At 40.4% G+C, this 18,747-nt stretch overlaps 2 protein-coding genes across 3 annotated transcripts; one reads left to right on the top strand and one right to left on the bottom strand.

Moving 5' to 3' along the window:
- Positions 1–1,351: 1,351 nt before the first annotated feature.
- fam234b (family with sequence similarity 234 member B) lies at positions 1,352–10,784 on the top strand. Of its 2 annotated transcripts, XM_042086878.1 has the most exons (13): positions 1,358–1,659; positions 2,340–2,879; positions 3,303–3,425; positions 4,335–4,565; positions 4,718–4,833; positions 5,893–6,043; positions 6,546–6,687; positions 6,897–7,091; positions 8,910–8,988; positions 9,729–9,890; positions 9,996–10,119; positions 10,228–10,454; positions 10,576–10,784. In XM_042086878.1, the coding sequence occupies exons 1-13, from the start codon at positions 1,536–1,538 to the stop codon at positions 10,576–10,578; spliced, it is 2,217 nt and encodes a 738-aa protein (XP_041942812.1). In that variant the 5' UTR covers positions 1,358–1,535; the 3' UTR covers positions 10,579–10,784. The 2 variants fall into 2 exon arrangements, with proteins under 2 accessions (XP_041942811.1, XP_041942812.1); XM_042086877.1 differs by lacking the exon at positions 10,576–10,784 and having other exon boundaries at positions 1,352–1,659; positions 9,999–10,119; positions 10,228–10,472.
- A 2,588-nt stretch (positions 10,785–13,372) lies between these two features.
- ndufa6 (NADH:ubiquinone oxidoreductase subunit A6) lies at positions 13,373–14,949 on the bottom strand. Its single transcript, XM_042086888.1, has 3 exons — positions 14,674–14,949; positions 13,731–13,846; positions 13,373–13,604 (listed from the first exon to the last, which is right to left on the bottom strand). Exons 1-3 carry the CDS (start codon positions 14,810–14,812, stop codon positions 13,473–13,475), a joined length of 387 nt encoding a protein of 128 aa, XP_041942822.1. The 5' UTR covers positions 14,813–14,949; the 3' UTR covers positions 13,373–13,472.
- Positions 14,950–18,747: the final 3,798 nt, after the last annotated feature.

The following is an 18,747-nucleotide window of genomic DNA, read 5'->3' as shown; positions in this document are numbered from 1 at the left end:
GTCCTCCACATGTAGCCTGGTGTCGCACACACACACACACACACACACATTTGAAATCTTTATTTGAATCCACCAGTCAACTTCAAAATGTAATTTTCTATTTAATTCGAACAACATCTTCTACACTTTAACTGAAGTGCAAAAACTTAGTAGGAGGGTATAGAAAAACATTTGTCATGGTATAGTGCATGTTCTTTCGTCGCCAATTAATGACCCCAGTAGACATGGGCGGATTATGAACCTTCGGGCCCCTGGGCCCAGATGTATTAAGGGCCCCCCACTAATTGTCGCATATGTGGGAGGGGGGGTTTGGGGGCCCTCCCCCAGAAAATGTTTAGTTTGTTTAATGTGATTTCCTGTATTCTGGTACATTTTGGGGATGGCCAATACTAAATTCAATCAGATTCATAGCCTACATCCTGATTTTATCAATCAGATTCATAGCCTACATCCTGATTTTATCCTGTTGTTATTGAGGCAATGATTCCATGCAAAGGCTTGGGCTTCAGGGCCCCCTGACCCCTTGGGCCCCTGGGCATGGGTCCGGTAGGCCCGTGCAGTAATCCATCCCTGCCAGTAGATCCATAATAGACTTTGTGTCATGTCGGCTATACCTTGCAAATAGATGGGCTACATAATTAAGTATAAGTATATATACTCTTTTGATCCCGTGAGGGAAATTTGGTCTCTGCATTTATCCCAATCCGTGAATTAGTGAAACACACTCAGCACACAGTGAACACACAGTGAGGTGAAGCACACACTAATCCCGGCGCAGTGAGCTGCCTGCAACAACAGCGGCGCTCTGGGAGCATTGGGGGGTTAGGTGCCTTGCTCAAGGGCACTTCAGTCAGGGTTTGAACCCTCCGGTTACAAGTCCGAAGCGCTAACCAGTAGGCCACGGTAGCAGGTGGCAACACCATGCAGCGGTTATATGTACCACAATCAGATACATCTAGTTTTATTAGTAAAGCACTTGAAGGAACACAGCCTACATAGCTGTCACCGTCACACAATGTGATATTCTTAACTGTTTTACCAACTTCCTGTATATTTAGAAATGTTTGGAAATAGGCTAATAAATACTATGATATTAAAAGTTCATTAATTTATAAATAATCTATTCATGTCAATCAAAATGGATAAACACTAGGCTACAATGTACGGAACCATACTATTGTAGACTGGTGTAAGGCTGAGGGGGTGTTGTTTATTCATAAAAGGCTTCGTGCGGACCATTGCTTTTTTGCATAAAAAAAAACATGGCCAGATGTAGCTAGTTAATATGTAAGCCTGCATATGGCACCTTTTAGCTGGTCTGAAATATTCAGCTCAAAGTCCAAACTTGAAAGTTTAATTTTACCTGCATATTTGTGGACCGGAATATTCCCATAACAAATACCGAAATTGGGGATTCGATTCAATATGATTTAGAATGGCAGGATGAGATGAAACACTGAGGGGCCACATCAACCAGAGCCAGTTTATTTGAAATTCCCTGGTGGAACTGAGGCGAGGCTCATGCGAGTCCCAGCATGCTGAGCGCAGCGTCAGCGAACCTCACATCGGTCGCTGGAATCAGTCGCTGCTTGAAATTGCTGTTTCTTCGTCGTATATTTGCAATGGCAGCAGCTTTATCCCGTGCTCTGAAATTGCCCGGTAAGTCGTCAATTAACACAAAGACCTGGATCTGGAACAGGTCGACTTAAGACTGATGTCTTTTCGTTAAACATCAGCGTGTCAGTGTTTTGACGATAAACCCGTTACTCTGTGTTAGCACAGCAGCTCACCACCTAGCTGGATTTTCATTCATTTCAAAGGAGTTTGCTAGCCAGTTTGTTTAGGCTATATCATTAGGCTCGTGATGTAACTTTTGTACGATAGATTTTTTCCCCGATATTGATTATTTACTTGCCGTTAAGGTATGGTTTGGAGGACGATGCGGTGTTTGACTTTAGATCAGTCAACGTGGACAAACGTTATTTTGCTGTGACGCACCTTGCAGCTACATGTATCGCATGCAGGATTTATTATAATGTTATAACAATACAGATCACCTTCTCGCCATGTGCCATTAATGGTTACGAATGACTTAAACATTTTACCTGTAACGTTATTGGGTGTTGAAGGATAATTGATACAGTGTTTTGGTCGTATAGCAACCAAGTGCTAACACCGTTGTTTGTTTGCTAGAGGACACTAGACCCCGGCATAGACCCCAGTTTGCTAACTAGATGCATGTAGCAGTTTGCGAAGTAACATTATAATGCAATGGCTTCTACATTGTATGTACCCCGCCTTTGCAACATGTCCACTGGATTTTACGTTTCTGTCGCCAGGTAAGAAGGGCTCGGAGCTAGGAGAGTATGACCCACTTACCCAAGCGGACAGTGAGGACGACAGTGAGGAGGATGACCTGGTGCTCAACTACCCTCGCAACGGTCTTGGCAGGAGCAACAACATGGGCTTAGGAACATCAGATTCACGCAGCAACAGGGGGAGCAGGTTCACCCAGCAGGAGGATGTGGACGAGGATGAGGAAGAGGTGGACGAGTGGAGAGAAAGGCACCGAGGGAAATCAAGGCCAGAGACTGAGGATGAGAAGTGCAGGCAGTACTGGAGCCAGAGGGAGATGGGCAGGGATGCAACCAGTGAGGACGGAGAGGGAATGCGATCCACTGGAGGTGGAGGCATAGGGTCAGAGTGTGATCCTGATGGTAAAAAAACCAGAGTGAAGAATGCCGTTCGCACAGCTGCCTTCTTAGTGCCACTGTGCTTAGCAATGATTGTGGTTCTACTGTGTGCATTTATCCTGCCCTGCCAACAGCTGGAGGACAGAAGGCCCCAGTGGGAGAGAGAACAAGGTGGTGATGCAGGAGGTGAGTGATGATGAAAGGGCAATCATACACTAGCATGAGAGAGCTGATTTTGCAAACCCATCTCATTGCCTTGAAAGGAATTAACTGTAAAGCAAGTCATCACATTGATAGAGTTTCAAACGTGATATTGTCAAGGCAGAGCCATGACTTCCTCTCATCTGTAATAACAGAGGTGTGTTCAACCTCCTCAGACTGTTTGTGAGTGTTTGCATCTCATGTGTAATAACTGAGGTGCGTTCAATCGCCTCAGGTTGTTTGCGAGTGTTTGCAAATGGCGAGAACTCAAACAGAAAACTGTTTGCAAATGTTTGCCCTATGTTTGCAAATTTGAACGCACCTCTGGTGTATTAATAACACCATGTAACTTGTGTGCTTTAAAAGCTGAAGTTGAAGTCTTTGTCATCTTTGACCTTCTTTCACCAGGTGTCACATCCCTCCCCTTGGCACTGTGGGATGTGGACAACGATGGTATAGAAGACATATTAATAGGAGTCACCCAGTTGTCCAATGAAAGTCAGGTCCCCAGCTCACAAGCTATCAGTAAAGGTAACCATACAGAAATGCTTTGACTGGTGATTTGTCATCATTTCTCATCCACATTCTCAAGCCAAGTCTTCATAGACTGTGTTATACTTGTTTGTGACAAGATTCAATAGAGTATCGAAGCCATGACGTAGCGTTGTCAAGGCAGCGATATCACTGGATCTAAACAAATCAATCTACCATTAGAAATCACCATAGCGGTGGCTTTCTTAATCTATTTCAATAATTTTACAATGTTTCTAAGACGTTAGTATAATTTTTTACACTGTAGGAATCACATACTACAACATATATTCATACCAACACGATCAAATTTGTGACTACAGAGTTTTATTTTAACATTTGTTTCCTCCGTAAAAGAGACCTGCATGTAACTTCACAGCATGCGGTTAAAATCCTTAAATTCACCAACGTGTTTTGGCTTTATCTTTTTGGCAAAAAACGTCACTCTTAACAGCCTCCAGTCTTTGAGAAGACGTGAAATATCCATCCAAATATCTATTACACCCGCTAGGGAATCTATGTTATGTGGCTAGCCACATGTCTACATTCAATGCTATTTAAGCCACTTCGAAAGTTTATTTAGATCCAGTGATTCTGCCGTCATGGAAACGCTACGTCACACTTCGGGACTCTATTCTGCAAATGTTAAACTCAGTTTTTAATATATCATAGAACCAACAGGCTGCCTGTTACACACTTTAAGTTCCTCTTTCTACTTCCCTTGTAGAATTATCATGTTTTCTCTCACCGTTTTTTAATGGTCTTTGATGTCCCTATCCATCTCTTTCTTCATAATTTTCCTCCCCACTCACTGTGTTTCATGTAATCTCACATTTTCCACCCACCTTTCTCCTCCGTCAATCTCACTGTTCTTCTCTCTTTTTCTTCTCCTCTTTTCCCATCTCTCAGAGTACAGTGTGGTGGCTCTGTCTGCCACCAGTGGGAGCGTGCTGTGGAGGCGGCCGCTGAGAGAGCCTGTGATATCTGTTCAGTGTGGTCTGCAGACTGGAGCAGCATCCTCAGCAGCAGCACACCCGGCAGAGGGGGCTCACTGGGGACAGCAGAGCCTCTCCCTCCAGTCTGGCCCTGTGTGTCTGCTGGTAGGCTCCTCACACCTCACCGCCATCAATGGCACTTCAGGTAGATTCCCAGCTAATCCACGTAATCCTACAGTCCAAAACATGATATGTTGATGCATTGATCTTTGAACCTTGTTGTTTAGATGAGATTACATGTTTTTGGCATCTGCGATTAAAGGGATACTTGATAGTATTTGTAATCTGTCTGTTCAGGAACGAAGCTTTGGTCTGCAACCCCAGGCGCTATAGAGTCACCAGTGGTTTTGCTTCCAGATGTTGATGGAGACTCAGTCCCTGACCTGCTTATTGTGACACTGCCTGAGAACAATGTGGGTTTTCATAACACTTATCTCATAGAGTATATACTGGACATCAACAGGAACGGAAGAAGCTGCATAGCATAGTTTTCTTAAACTATGGGTCGCGGACCGGCACCAGTCCACTGCTGGTCTGCGGAACCGCGGAGTGAAATTATGCCCGGTGCTTAGTCTGATAATTTGCTGCGCAATTGATCAAGGAACCGTGGACCGACAGAAAACAAACGTTTCTGCAATCAGGAGACAATACTTGCTAATTTGGTGTCATCAAACAGAGTTATAGGCTACAATTAAGTGGTGGTATGAGCGTTCATTCAGTGCATGCGTGTGCGCGTCTGCGGGAGAGAAACTAAAACCGCTCGACGTTGGTAGCAAAGCTCCTCTTCAACCTATTGGAAGGCTATTTACTGTAATTATGTAACAACATTTAATAGAACGATGTGGATTCTTCGTGGATATGTTTTCCATTTGCCTTCCAGTGTGCTTGCATGAGGGAAACATCCAAAAAACAATGGCACCCATATAATTACTTTTGTTTTGAGAACTTTTCATGCAAGCATCAAGCAACCATGCAAAAGCAATGAAACTATTGTAATTATATTTTACATTAGTACATATTGTGAACAATGTTAGCGCTTTAAACATCGACTGCTTTGAAGTGCATGTATAACAATATAGCATAACAATAATAATTGTGATAATGATAATCATAATGATTTGTTGATTGGGGTGGTTCGTGTAGGTGGGCCCTATGACCCCAAAGTCTGCCATGACCGAGCCTCAGTTTTAAAGAAGTTCGAGAAAGGCTAATGTAGAACATTGTTTATCAAATTCATATTCAAATTGTGACGTGAGAGGTCAAATAGATTATTGCAAAATAATAAAATAGAGGTTCGATTTAGATTTAGCAGCTTTATATAAGTGTCAGCAAAATTTACATGGAATTGCAAATCCATACAGTATGACTGAGAAGGTTGGGAAATATGTGCCATTTGCATTGGAGGGAATATAGATACCATAGATAAGTGAATATTTGAATATTGAATGTAGAATATGTCTCTTCATTAATAGGAGGCAGACCTCTGTCTGGTTCTGCTATCTGCACTGAATGGCACCCATATTGGTCGTCCAGTCAACTTTAACCTCACAGGACAAGGCAAGCTGATTGGACCTCTTCTCCATGAGACCAGAATGGGGGCCTATTACGTTCTTTTTGGATTGGGTAAGGTTTCTTATTACCGGTACATATTACAAGTGTATACACAACACAAAACAAAATATAAACATTATAGAGAATCATATTACTGTTGCTAGTAACAGTACTGACCTCAACATTTCCAGCAAAAACATTTCAAGAAAGTATCACCTTAACTGCTTTCTTCAGATTGTAAATGACTGACTTGGATATCTAGACATAATAATTACAGATAGGCTACAACGTAATAGTTCACTCACAGCATCCACTTGTCAGTGTAAACAATATCAAACTTAGAATTTTGGCTTTTGGCATATATGCAATAATACATACAGTATATAAGAAATTACGCATATACAGTAAATAAGAAATTCCATTTACGGTACTCAGTGTTTCTTAAAGCATAAAAAGTATACATTAGGTGGTTGACATTATTTTATGCATTACATTTACTGACGTTAAGGAGTTCTATTTTCAGTATTTAGAAAAGAACACAACAAATGTTGTATTTTTATTGTGTTTTCATCAGGAACTGTGGAGGCAGTCTCCTTGAGAGACATTTACACTAAAGCCAGTGATGTGAGAGTCATAGACCCCAAGATAAAAGTGAAGGATCCTCTGTGGGAAAAGCTGAGGAAAACAAACTCATCCTCACTCATCCACATATCAAGGTACATCCATAGAGTGACCAGTGATGTGATCATGTTGTGTCCTTCTGTAAGCACTGAATTGCAGTGTCCATACAAAGTATACTAAAGTATCTAGAATTATTGGAATGAGCATTGTAATATATAATTGGACAGAGATTTGCATTGTTCTTATCGTGCTATGACAAGAACATTATATCCATACACCTATCCTTATATTATTAATATTACAGTGGCACAGAGGAAGTGATCTTCCTTCTCCCTCTTGTGGCTGGACTATGTAACAATCACAACAACCTGGATGTGATGTCCAACATGAACTCCAGTCAAAGTGATTGGATGGTGATTTGTGATAAAAGCAGGCTCTCCGTGCTTAAAGAGAAGGACACCCGCACAGCATGGACATTCAACTCCTCAGCTATACACAGGTATCTACATTAAACCTCTCTGGTGATTTGTGATGATGTGTCTTTCACAATATTCTGTATTCAAAATAAAGTACAGGGGTGTGATTCTTCCGTTTTTTTCGACTTGAAAATGAGACCGATGCAATTCGTATAGATCCGATGAGTTTTTTTTTAGGGGGGGGTCTGTCGATCAGAGGTAGGCTATATTTCTGCATAACACAGGCCATCGTTATAACAGGCCGCTGACAATGACGACGGCTTTTGTGCTTCACATCTTTCCGAATATCACGCCGCTTGTAGTGTATTCCGTTTACCAGGATTTCATTGAAAGTGAAAGTAGATGGGATGATCAGCTGCGTTCTGAAGAATGCTTGATTCAAGTTCAGTGTGTGCAGGGCGCACTTCTCAGCAGAAGCCATGAAACGGTCAACAAATTGATTTAAAAAGACATCATGTATGAAGTTTTCCCCCCCCTCGTTTTGGCTTTGCATCGGGTTCGCTGTCAGGATTTTCCGATAATGAATCTTGTGATGCTGATATTGAATTTTAATTTATGCGCGTGTAAACTGCTTGAAGTTAGCTGTGACAGACTAGCCTAACCTTACAGGTTGTCAAAGCCTGTCTACCTTAGGCCTACTACATTGTTTAGTTAACACCTTGTCATTTCGCGTTTGTCCAGCCGTTCACCTCTGTGAACCTTGTCTAAAACATATTTCAGGATGCCATCTTACCATGAGAAAACGTAACGTTATGGTGACGGTGCGAGATCAAAGCTTTGGCATACTTAGTAAACGTCTTGCACATAAAATTGAGCTGAATATTTAGTGGAAATAGCCTACTGTAGCATTGTGCTGATAGATAAAAAGTCGCCAATTTAAAGGCGCAGTCCGCATTTTAACCCTAGCTCTCCATTTAGTGTGTGCGCTTTTAAAACTAGTGTTGTAGCCGCTTAGCCTACACAATCCTGGTGCAGTAGCTTAAAACAGAGCCTACCATTTATTTTAGGAGGAGAGGTTATCGATGTAATTTGATTATCTTTGGAACTGAAATATCAACAACCTTCAAGTTGCAACCTCTTCAATCAGCATCAAAATATCAGTAGGCCTATCACATGATTCACTATTTTGTACGTAGGCACAGAGGACTGTTAGGGGGCAGGCTGTATATTATCATCAAGTAGGAGTATAGTAAATAATTTAGTCAACATTTTAACTCAATGTTGGTTTAAGTTATAAACAAAACATGTTATAAATGGAAAAAATCCATGGTTCTGCGTCACTGTTGGCAAAATAATCATGATGGCCTATATATATTTCAGCCATATTTGGTTTAGTCCTGTGTAGGTCTATAGACTACATCTACTTTGCTCTATTATAAATTAGTTTTCTTTAGGCCTTATAGGCTGTATTGTAATATGCTATAATGTTTGAAATATATGTATCTCAATGTATCAATACTTCCCATAAAAGTCATCAGATGTCATAATTTAAAGGGTTATTTTTCAAAGTTTTCGCATCCCTCGCATAGGATTTGCCTCATGAATTTTTTTTTTACCTTTGCCAAACACACCCCTGAAAATATCAGCTTTCATAATAATATTTTTAAGTACTCATCTTCTGTGCACTTTAATAAAGTAACCACTATTTAGTGAGTGCAGCTTACATTGAGGGATGGACTTGTGTAATGGCAGTGTGATGGGTGTCAGCAGGCATTGCTTTTTAAAAGAAAAAACAATTATAAATGTTAATCTCTGCAGCACAACACTCACTCTTCTGCTCACAGAGGAGAGTTCATGCACTGAAAGTGAAACAGAAAGTTGTCTCTTTTGGATTGTTTCAGCCGTCCAACTCCAGGCCAATTCAATGGAGATGGAATTCCTGATGTTCTCATTCAGCTGTCTGCAGCTGGTGTGAGAAAGGTAAATAACATGCTGTACACAATGACATGTTTATGGCAAGTAATCTCATGAGGATTTGTCTGGATGATTTTGGGGTCAGGTAATTGTTGCCATGCAGCAACATTACAATGATATCCACCCAAACAGTCGGGACAATATTATCTGATTCAGCCTCTAGACCTAGTCGTAGGGCAATAAACTTTTAAGGATTGGCTTTAACCCTCTAACTAGACTATTTTTAATGGGGCACGAGATACAATAGGAAGGATGGATTTCATACTTAAGTGATTAAATATTATAAACAAATCTGTCAATTGTAAAAAATTACGATGACAGTACAACTTCTTAGAAGTATGGTTTTAAGATCTGGAATCAGAATACTGTTAAGACAATACAATTATGTCCCAGATCTCAATCAGGAGTGACAGGTAAGCATCAGACAGGTTCACAGAGTTGATTGATGAGGTAATGTACACACAAAAGTCCATACTCTAGTGAGATTTGAAGCAGGCTCATACCACCTCCTCCAGGCGGTCCTAGGACCTATACCACAGTCTGGAAACAGCTTTAATACCAACAAAACAAACCGAATAGGTCCAGACCTAATGCTCTAATGTACAAATGACTAGTATGTTCTATGGTTAATAAATATACCACTGTCTCTTGAATTAGAACTGGGAGTCTAAAATGAAAAGCAAACTGCCATTTAAGGGACTTCTCCCCTCACATAGAATTCATAATGTGTATTATTGAATTCTCAGGTTCAGATAATAGATGGAGGAAACGGCCATAGCCTGTGGGAGGCAGAGTTTGTTTGCCCACGCCTTGTGCTGGAGGGGTCCTCTGTCATGACGACCTCTGGCCAATCTGTGTTCCTCTTCTGGGCTGGTGACCCTCTAAAACCACAGAAGAACATTACCAAGGTAACTATCTGAAGTTAAGTTCCACCTTGTAATACATAAATAAAGGTAAACGATGTGAGTAGTTGCTAGGTGAAAAAATGATTTGGCTGGATCTGTGTTGTTTAGCAGGCATCTTCAGCTTTAGCGCCTACTGACCCTGTGGTCCGAAAGCTGTTTATGTTGCACCCAAACTACCCCATAATACTGTTGGAACTGGCTAGCACCACTGATACTATACTCACTGCTGCAGGTAATGAATATGTCCGTTGTGGCTTTGGTCTGATATTTCCATGTGCATGATATTAGTATGCACAGAGCTGGGTCTTTTTTTTATGAGCCATGTCCTTTCTCTTTTTAGTGAGTTATGAAGAACAATGGAAAGATGCCGCTTACATCACTGTGTTCTCCCGGCCCACGTCTGGTTTGGGACCGGGGACGCGCATGGTGAAAAGCCTGAGCCTGAAGGCCGCTGTTGCGGGAGCACTGATCGTAAGGCTCGGTGAGGAGAGCCAAGCAGGAGCGCCTGTCAGGCTTAGAGCTTTTGAGATCAAGAAGTTCTTCAAGCAGCTGTCATTTAAACATCAGGTAAGAGACAATTCTTGAAGTAGTTGTACAGTAAAGCTTCATACATAGCAGTGTGATCATACCAACACGAAATGCATTGTAAATAGTGCATTTTTATTAATTTTTTCCCTTTTTTCCCCAGTGATAAGTGTTGCCCAGACATGTTGCCATACAGCATCTGATGAAGACCAAACCAGTGGACAGGTCTCTTCAGTGAAAGAAGCTGACTAATATTTTTACTTGACAGTATCGACATAAGAGTGACATAACACTGTCATGAACACATGACACTGTCATGAGACATGAAACCTAACCCTAACCCTAACCTCTAACCCTAATCCTAACCTGACCCTAACCATAACTCTAAACCTAACACTAACCCTAACTTGTTATGACAAAAACCGAATGTCACTAACAGAAGCGTTATGTCATTAACGTTTATGACATAACATAACGTTTTATGACACGTTCATGACAGTGTCATGTCACTCTTATGTCGACACTGTCAAGTAAAGTGTAACCATTATTTTGTCAATTCAAATAGTCAATCAAATACATTGCTTACTATCCACTACCTAAGCATGTTCTATGCATATTGGCTTTCTCTGTAAACTGGATAAATGTATCTGCACAAGGTCCATTTCATTGGATCAACTGAGAACCCAAGAGTGTATTCAGACAACTACTTTCTAAGCACATGTACAGTACAGCTATATTTGCTTCAGTTTTTGAAATCCTCATGTCACTACGCTCATTGGTTGTCTGCTGTTTTGCAATAATCTAACCTATGATTACCCTGCCTTTACCACTGCTTCAACTGGTTTGTTAGGACTGAACTGAATCAAGTCTGGGAAATTAATGTATTCTAAAAAGCCGAGAACACTATGGAAGGACTAGTGATTTCAAAATTAGTTACTATACATATATTATGTTTCATGCGCTGATGTCAACTAAACCAAAATAGTGGTTTTGATTTGGTGATGTAATCTCTCCGGTGTATATATTTTTATTCCTGTAAAGTATTTATTACTTCTCTATTTGTTTTCTCTTAAGTTTATTTAATAATGAATTGAAAAGATTTTGAAATACATGACCTTGGAGTGTTTCTATTTGTATATAAGAGGGGTGTCAGTAAATATTACACAAAATACATGGTAGTTTGATTATTTATTTAGCATACAAAAATGAGCACATTTGTACAGATCTGTACACGTTTTGACCATGTGCAGCTCTTCATTAACACAATGCATATCTGGTGGACTGTCTTGGCTGTTAACCGTAAACTTTATGTAAATTAAACTAATAACTTGCATTTTCTTTTTGTGATTACATCACACAGTTGTCTCTTTACAATCACACTGTATCATGTCATGAATGATTTCATGAGTTTGGAATTAATTATAGGCTGCAAAAACAAAAAAACTGTTGCGATGGCGATGAATTTTGGATGCACCTAGAGGAGAAGGCGATGACCATGAAGACAAGTGATGTTTATGACAGGTTCTATACCTTTAAGATTACTTGTCGCCCTTCTCTGTAAAAGGGAGCTCTCCGCATTGCTGCAAATTAGCAGCTGTACGACTACAAGGAAAATGGCGTCTGTGGTGTATCGCGCATCGAGGCTGTGGGCTTCTAAAAATGTTGGGAAATTGACAGGTTTAACTGGCTTTAGAAGCCCACTAACCACTCTTACACCCTGTCGAAGCGCTGTGTCCACGACGACTGGTGCCATCTTACCCAAACCCAAAAAAGTAAGTTGGGGACGCGTAAATGTTGTGAGACAACAGCGCTGTCGTGACAGTTGAGTGTAGATAACATTTAGGTGCATATAATCCGGAAAACAGCTAGTCATGTTATGTTAGAAAGCTCAGGGGTGATGCAGAAAAGTTGATTTACTAGTTTAATATAAAAAATGACCCCCTGTATGCGTTCGGTCAGAGTTCTGCGATTTGACATGCAACGTGTCTTTCCAGAGGTATGTTCGAGGAAGTGAATCGAATGATAATCTCATACAATCGTTTAGTAATTCATGAGGCGGAAATCATTCGTTTTGGCTATGAATGTCGAATAATGTGCTGTCCACTACTCCAGCTCTCAGGATGGTGTGTTTTTTAATGGAGTTGCCAGTTGGTTGGAGACTAATGGTACAACTTATGCTTTGCTTTTCAGACCACCTTCGGCCTTATCCGCATCACTATAGTTGTGATACCTTTCTTATATGTTGGAACTCTGATCAGCAAGAACTTCGCAGCTCTTCTGGAGGAGCATGACATATTTGTTCCCGAAGATGACGACGACGATGACTGAGCTAATAGGCTATGTAAGTTTGTTATGGACCAGTGTTTTTGTTGTTAACCATGTCATTAACAGCAGACTTTTCCAGACTTAAGTGTCCAAGAACCCTTTCTCCTTCTAGGGTCCCATGTAATGGCCACATCCAAATTAAAGGGACTCCACTTAGATTCGAGGATCCAATCCCAGCCACTCCGATGTAGAAGTGCTCTCCTGTACTCTCACATCTCCACTTGTGCCTACTCCGTACTTTACTACTGAGATAGCGGCTCTGGTGTTAGCACAAGGATTTAAACCTTATGTCCACATATGTGCGTGTATTGTACAATAGTTAAAGTGAAATAAAATTTGACTGGAAAAGTTTGTCTTCTGACTTCAGTGTGACATGCCAGATACGAGTACTTAGTTTTAAGACACTGCTCATTCCACACATATACTATGGAATTACCTAAACGTATAACATGTTGCTTACTGTCCTGTAAGCATTGGTCAAACCCCATGCATTAAAATGTTTATTCTGGTCACTGACCAAGAGGCCATTCGGCATTCCATTCGAAGCCTCAGTATGGACAGTGTAAATGTACAGCTTGTCCAAAACAGATGGGAGGACGCCGACGTCCAACAGAAACAGAGTGCACAACAAATAATTTATCATTATGAGTGTATTTACAGTTCAGACAATAGAACAGACAACCCATTGGCTGTGAACCTACAGGGGAGAGGCGAAGTTTGGTGGGATAGGGCAGTTTAAGGGTCATGTCCCTGGTAAAATTTAGACAGGAAATCTGTGGGGCGAGGTGTCTCTGTCTCATGGAAATAGCGCATTATATGGGTCTTCTGCTTCCATACGTTGATGGTCTCCTGAAGCTCCATTTTACCCTAGGCAACACAGGGCGAAGAAGGAAATAAGGATTAGGCAGTTCAAATTCTTCAAATAAACTAAAGGTAAAATCATTATGACATGAACATGATATGGCATAAGATTATGTTTCTCAAGTGCCTTACCTTGATTACAAGCATATCAATAACGCGAGGATCTGTTATATGTTTGTTCTTGTTGAACTCCTGTCTTATTTTGTCTCTTGCCTGGGGGACCGTGATGTCCAATTGGAATATGGTAACTGAAAGAAGAAACTTGCTGTTAGATCACTAAGCAATGGGACTTCGTTTGCCATAATGTTTCCATCCGCGACTGCAATCTTTTATTATGTCTGTAACAAACACACCACTATTACACCTCGTTGGCATCATTTTCCACCTGCTGCAATCTAGCAGTAGCCAGGGAAGAGGCTATTGAAGCCCATTTCCAATGTCCCTAAAACACGGAAACGCAAATACAATCGATGATCCAGCATGGACGTGCACTTCTTTGGACTTGAGTAAACAACTGCAATTAAACCCTTTATTTACGACCCTGCTGGAAGTACTAAGTCGAATGAACCTTTTCTAGACCTAGAAGCTACTCTCAATTAGAAGCTCTGCGCGCTAACCAAGGGCTGATCTAGCAGGCACAACCCCGCTGCAATCTGCTTTGGCTAAATCGTCTACTACATTAATAAATGCAATGTAAAACAGCTGGTGCAACCAGCTTGTCAGTAGCAGTAGCTTCCGTCAGTAGCAGTAACTTCCGTTGTAAACATCGACACCAGGCCTACGTCAACTAGTTTTACCGTTGGCTAACGTCAGCTAGGTTTCAGCTAACTTAAGTTAGCTTGTGTATGTGACGATAAAGCTATACTACTATGATAATATACTAGGCTACTACATCGATACCTGTAAGAAAAATACACAGTAATGCACAAACATTTAGAAAATATTGCCAGACGTTGAACAAATTAGTTCACTTAACGGTTACTCCACTGGTCCTATCGTTTGTCAAAGTTAACGTTATAACGACCTTGAGTAATTCCATCGTGGGTACATACTTATTCATGGCCTGAGCTTTTACCTGCACTTGGTGCCTCACGATACCATGCCCGATACAGTTCCCGAACCCTCCGCTTTGCTTCATCAATGTCACGACTGAAAATTGGTTTCACAACTCTCCCTGCGGCACTGGCCGTTCGGGTCGCAGCGGTTGACGCCATGTTTGCCAACCTTCTTCCTTTCCGGATTAATTCTTCTTCTAGCTCAGTGTTTGTAACGCTTCAAGACTTGACTGCCCTCTAATGGTTTGATGTGGTACGATAAATTACGCTTAAATGTAAAATTCTAAAATTAGTCCGGCAGCCAAATGCCATCATTTAGGTGAACCTGGTTTTGTGGGTTAAAGTTTTTTTTTTTTTGCTGTTTCTTGTTGCCAAGGGGTAACTCAATAAGATTAGAGAGGGTGCCCGGTGATATCCCTTGAGCAATTTCATATATTAACCCTTTCTTGTTCAATGTGCTAAATATAAGGCAAGGCACTGCAGGTGATAGGGTAAAAAAATTAACTAGCAGATATCACTATGAAACTTCCCCAGTTGATTACTTACATTAATATGAAAAAAAAAAATGTATTGCAAGTTTTCTGTAATTTAATGTTTAAATATGCAAATTAGGCATGATCTAATTAAATATGTGCTGATTTGCATAAAAAAGCTAAATCTGAACATTGGATAAAGCCAGGTTCAAAATTACTTTTTCATTGTGTTGACATATTAGATGAAAAGTATTTGACACAGGGAATTATGGATATCTCTTAGTTATTCAGTAAGTCAGAAAATACTGCCAATAGCCTTAAAAAAACTATTTTCGCCATGTTCTTAGGAATAACATTTCATAAATCAGGCTAGGAATAATATATCAACAAACCCCTCTGTAAAAGCCATCTGAATATGGTAGGTATAAGACTGGAAAGTTTGGTGTATGTAAGTGCTTCTGAAGTGCAGATTTCATTCTCAGAGTGGGAGAGGAAACTCATCCAAGCTATAGCATCCCTCACTAGCACGTCACTACTTACTACACAGCTACTTAGCCTGCACTGCCCTCTTTTAGCTGATGTACTTTAGCTCTGTACTACTGTTCTAGTTTCCATAAAATATACATTTATTTTTTATTCTTTATCACAGTATAGTCTATGCTCAGAGCCTAACCTCGTTAGAGAGAATATTCATTTTTAAGTATTGATCCATAGACATGCATTAAAATACTAAGGCCTAATAATACACACAGGTCAAAATTATTTTTTTTAAAAATCCAGGCTTGATTTTTGATTCCACTCAACTGAAATATTTAAATTCCCATCCAGTTGACATAGTATATTTATACTTGGATATTAAAGTGAAAGTTTTTAGTTTGGTACAGAGTTCACAGTCATGGAGCCTGAAACCGAGGAATGCTACTTCAGTTGGAAATTCAACTGCTATTTGAAGAAGGATTCATTGATTCGTTACTGAGCCCAACCAGTCTATCAGAAAATGTCAAACTTGCACCAGACTCCATTTTGGAGATGATCAGATGTGGCTGCAAGAGTGAAACCCCTTGTAGCTCTAAGATGCAGTTTCCAGGTTAATGGTGTGCCCTGCACAATGTTCTGTGCATGTTTTAAGGTACTGTAGGATGTTTAAGAACAAATGAGCCAGAACTGTGCAAAACTAATACTAGGAAATGTGTACATATTCTGAATTATTACAGGAGATATCTGAAATTATGAATTCATTATTTGACATAGAAAAGGGTTACATTTTCCCAATTTAAATGCACAAAGTATTGTCTGAAAACTATCACATGGCAAACTGTTTTTAGTACATTCTATTTGAGTTGATTTGCTTTTGATATGTGTACTCACCTTGAAATGAGAGGTATTTCCTATTTTTTTTTCATGATTTCGGCACATAGGGCTTTAGGGGTTAATATATGAAATTGCCCATGGGATATCACTAGGCACCTTCCTAAATATTAAAGAGCCACCCCAATCAATAAGTCTAAGCAAAAATAAATGAATAAATAACTGACAAAGCCAGGTCTGACCCCATGACTACTGGACTACTACTGGCGTTATCTGAAATACAGAAATAATTGGTATAGAAAAGGGTTAAATTGTCCAAATTTGAATGCATGCAGTATTGTCTGAATAACTATCACACAGAACACTGTATTTTAGTACATTTTATTTAAGTTGATTTGCATTTGATATGAGTAGGCCTACTCACCTTGAAATTAGAGGTATTTCCTATTTTGTTTTTCTTAATTTTGGCACATTAAATTACAGAAAACTTGTAATAATTTTTTTCTTTTTCATATTAATGCAAGTTATCAACTGGGGAAGTTTCATAGTGATATCTGCTAGTTACATTTTTTACCCTATTCACCTGAAGAGTCTCGCCTTATATTCAGCACATTGAACAAGAAAGGGTTAATATATGAAATTGCTCAAGGGATATCACTGGGCACCTTCCTAAATCTAGAGCTACCCCTAGACTACAAGATTCTGCAACAAAAAAAAAAACTTTAACCGACAAAACCAGGTCTGACCCCATGGCTGCCTGACTTCGCATCGTTTCACTTGTGCGTCATTTAGGCTAATGAAAAAACCTAGGTATAGAAATAAAATGCAGGCTACTCTTTTTTTTTCTTTCTTTTTCTAAACGAATGTTTGTTCAAAATTATACACCGATAAATACCTTTTAATACCAAATCTGGAATCAGAGGATGCATGAAAACACCAACCACAGCCTTTTACATTGTTCAAAACAAGCAAGGTGCCATGTTTGGTCACCGTGCAGTTATTTGTGGTAAACTGGAGAAAAACGGGCACTGTTATGTTAGTTTATGTTTACATCCTTTGTGCAATACAGGTGGGTCTCAAAAAAATAGAATATCATGAGAAAGTTACACCCCCCCCTCTAATTTATTTCAAAAAGTGAATCCTTCATATATTCTAGATTAATTCGATATAAAGTCAATTATTTTTTGTTTTAATCTTGATGATTACGGCTAACAGCTCATGCAAACCAAAAATCAGTTTCTCAAAATATTAGAATACAAATATTATAATACAGAAATGTTGGTTTCCTGAGACTTTGATATCTTAGTCTGGTTCAGTAAACACAACCACAATCATGGGAAAGACTGCTGACCTGATAGTTGTCCAGAAGACACTTGATACCCTCCACAAAGAGCACAAAGAAGAAGGATGCTGGGCGACTTGGGTGTATCAGGAACGGGCAGGAGGAGGAGTACAGAAGCCTGGTGGAGGACTTTGTGCAATGGTGCAAACTCAATCATCTTCAACTCAACACTTCAAAGACCAAGGAGATGGTGGTGGATTTCCGCAGGTCTAAGCCCACTATGCTACCAGTCCACATTGATGGGGTCAATGTGGAGGTGGTTAGCACCTGCAAGTATCTGGGTCTCCACCTGGACAATAAACTGGATTGGTCAGCCAACACTGATGCACTTTACAAGAAAGGGCAGAGCAGGCTGTACTTCCTGAGGAGGCTGCGGTCCTTCAATGTGTGCAGCAAGCTCCTCAGGATGTTCTACCAGTCTGTTGTTGCCAGCGATCTCTTCTATGCAGTAGTATGCTGGGGAGGAAGCACAAGGAAGGATGCGGGGCGAATTGACAGGCTGGTAAGGAAAGCTGGCTCTGTAGTGGGAGCTGAACTGGAGTGCATCACTTCAATATCTGATAAAAGGACCCTGAACAAACTGATCAACATTTTGGACAATGAGTGTCATCCACTCCACAGCACCATTACAAAGCAGAAGAGCTTGATCAGCTGGAGACTTCGCTCACTGCCTGGCACAACAGACTGACTGAGGAAGTCATTTGTCCCCAGAGCCATTGAACTGTTCTTCTCCTCTTCATTGAACTGTTCTTCTACTGATCTTCTCTGCATAGTCTGTCTGCCTCTCCATGTTTGTGTACTGTCTGTCCACTAGCCACTTTTTACCACTGTCTTACTGCTTCACTGTTTGCGTGCTATATTAGCACATATGCATAACCCCTCCATCCATCCCACAGCCGGATTATGGCCACACTTATACTTAATGCTTTATAATCAATACTTGTATAATGGCTGTAACCCTACGTCAACCC

The sequence above is a fragment of the Alosa sapidissima genome, chromosome 3 (assembly GCF_018492685.1).
Source record: "Alosa sapidissima isolate fAloSap1 chromosome 3, fAloSap1.pri, whole genome shotgun sequence".
Taxonomy (NCBI): domain Eukaryota; kingdom Metazoa; phylum Chordata; class Actinopteri; order Clupeiformes; family Clupeidae; genus Alosa; species Alosa sapidissima.
The sequence above is the reverse complement of the archived record's forward strand: the minus strand, read 5'-3'. Positions and strand labels throughout refer to the sequence as shown.

Coding starts and splice junctions, on each gene's coding strand:
- ndufa6 (XM_042086888.1), bottom strand. CDS start 14,812: ATGGCGTCAACCGCTGCGACCCGAACGGCCAGTGCCGCAGGGAGAGTT. Junction 13,847..14,673: donor TCGTGAGGCACCAAGTGCAG/GTAAAAGCTCAG, acceptor TTCTTCTTTCAG/TTACCATATTCCAATTGGAC. Junction 13,605..13,730: donor TTGATATGCTTGTAATCAAG/GTAAGGCACTTG, acceptor TGTGTTGCCTAG/GGTAAAATGGAGCTTCAGGA.
- fam234b (XM_042086877.1), top strand. CDS start 1,536: ATGCTGAGCGCAGCGTCAGCGAACCTCACATCGGTCGCTGGAATCAGT. Junction 4,834..5,892: donor TGACACTGCCTGAGAACAAT/GTGGGTTTTCAT, acceptor CTTCATTAATAG/GAGGCAGACCTCTGTCTGGT. Junction 6,044..6,545: donor TTACGTTCTTTTTGGATTGG/GTAAGGTTTCTT, acceptor TGTTTTCATCAG/GAACTGTGGAGGCAGTCTCC.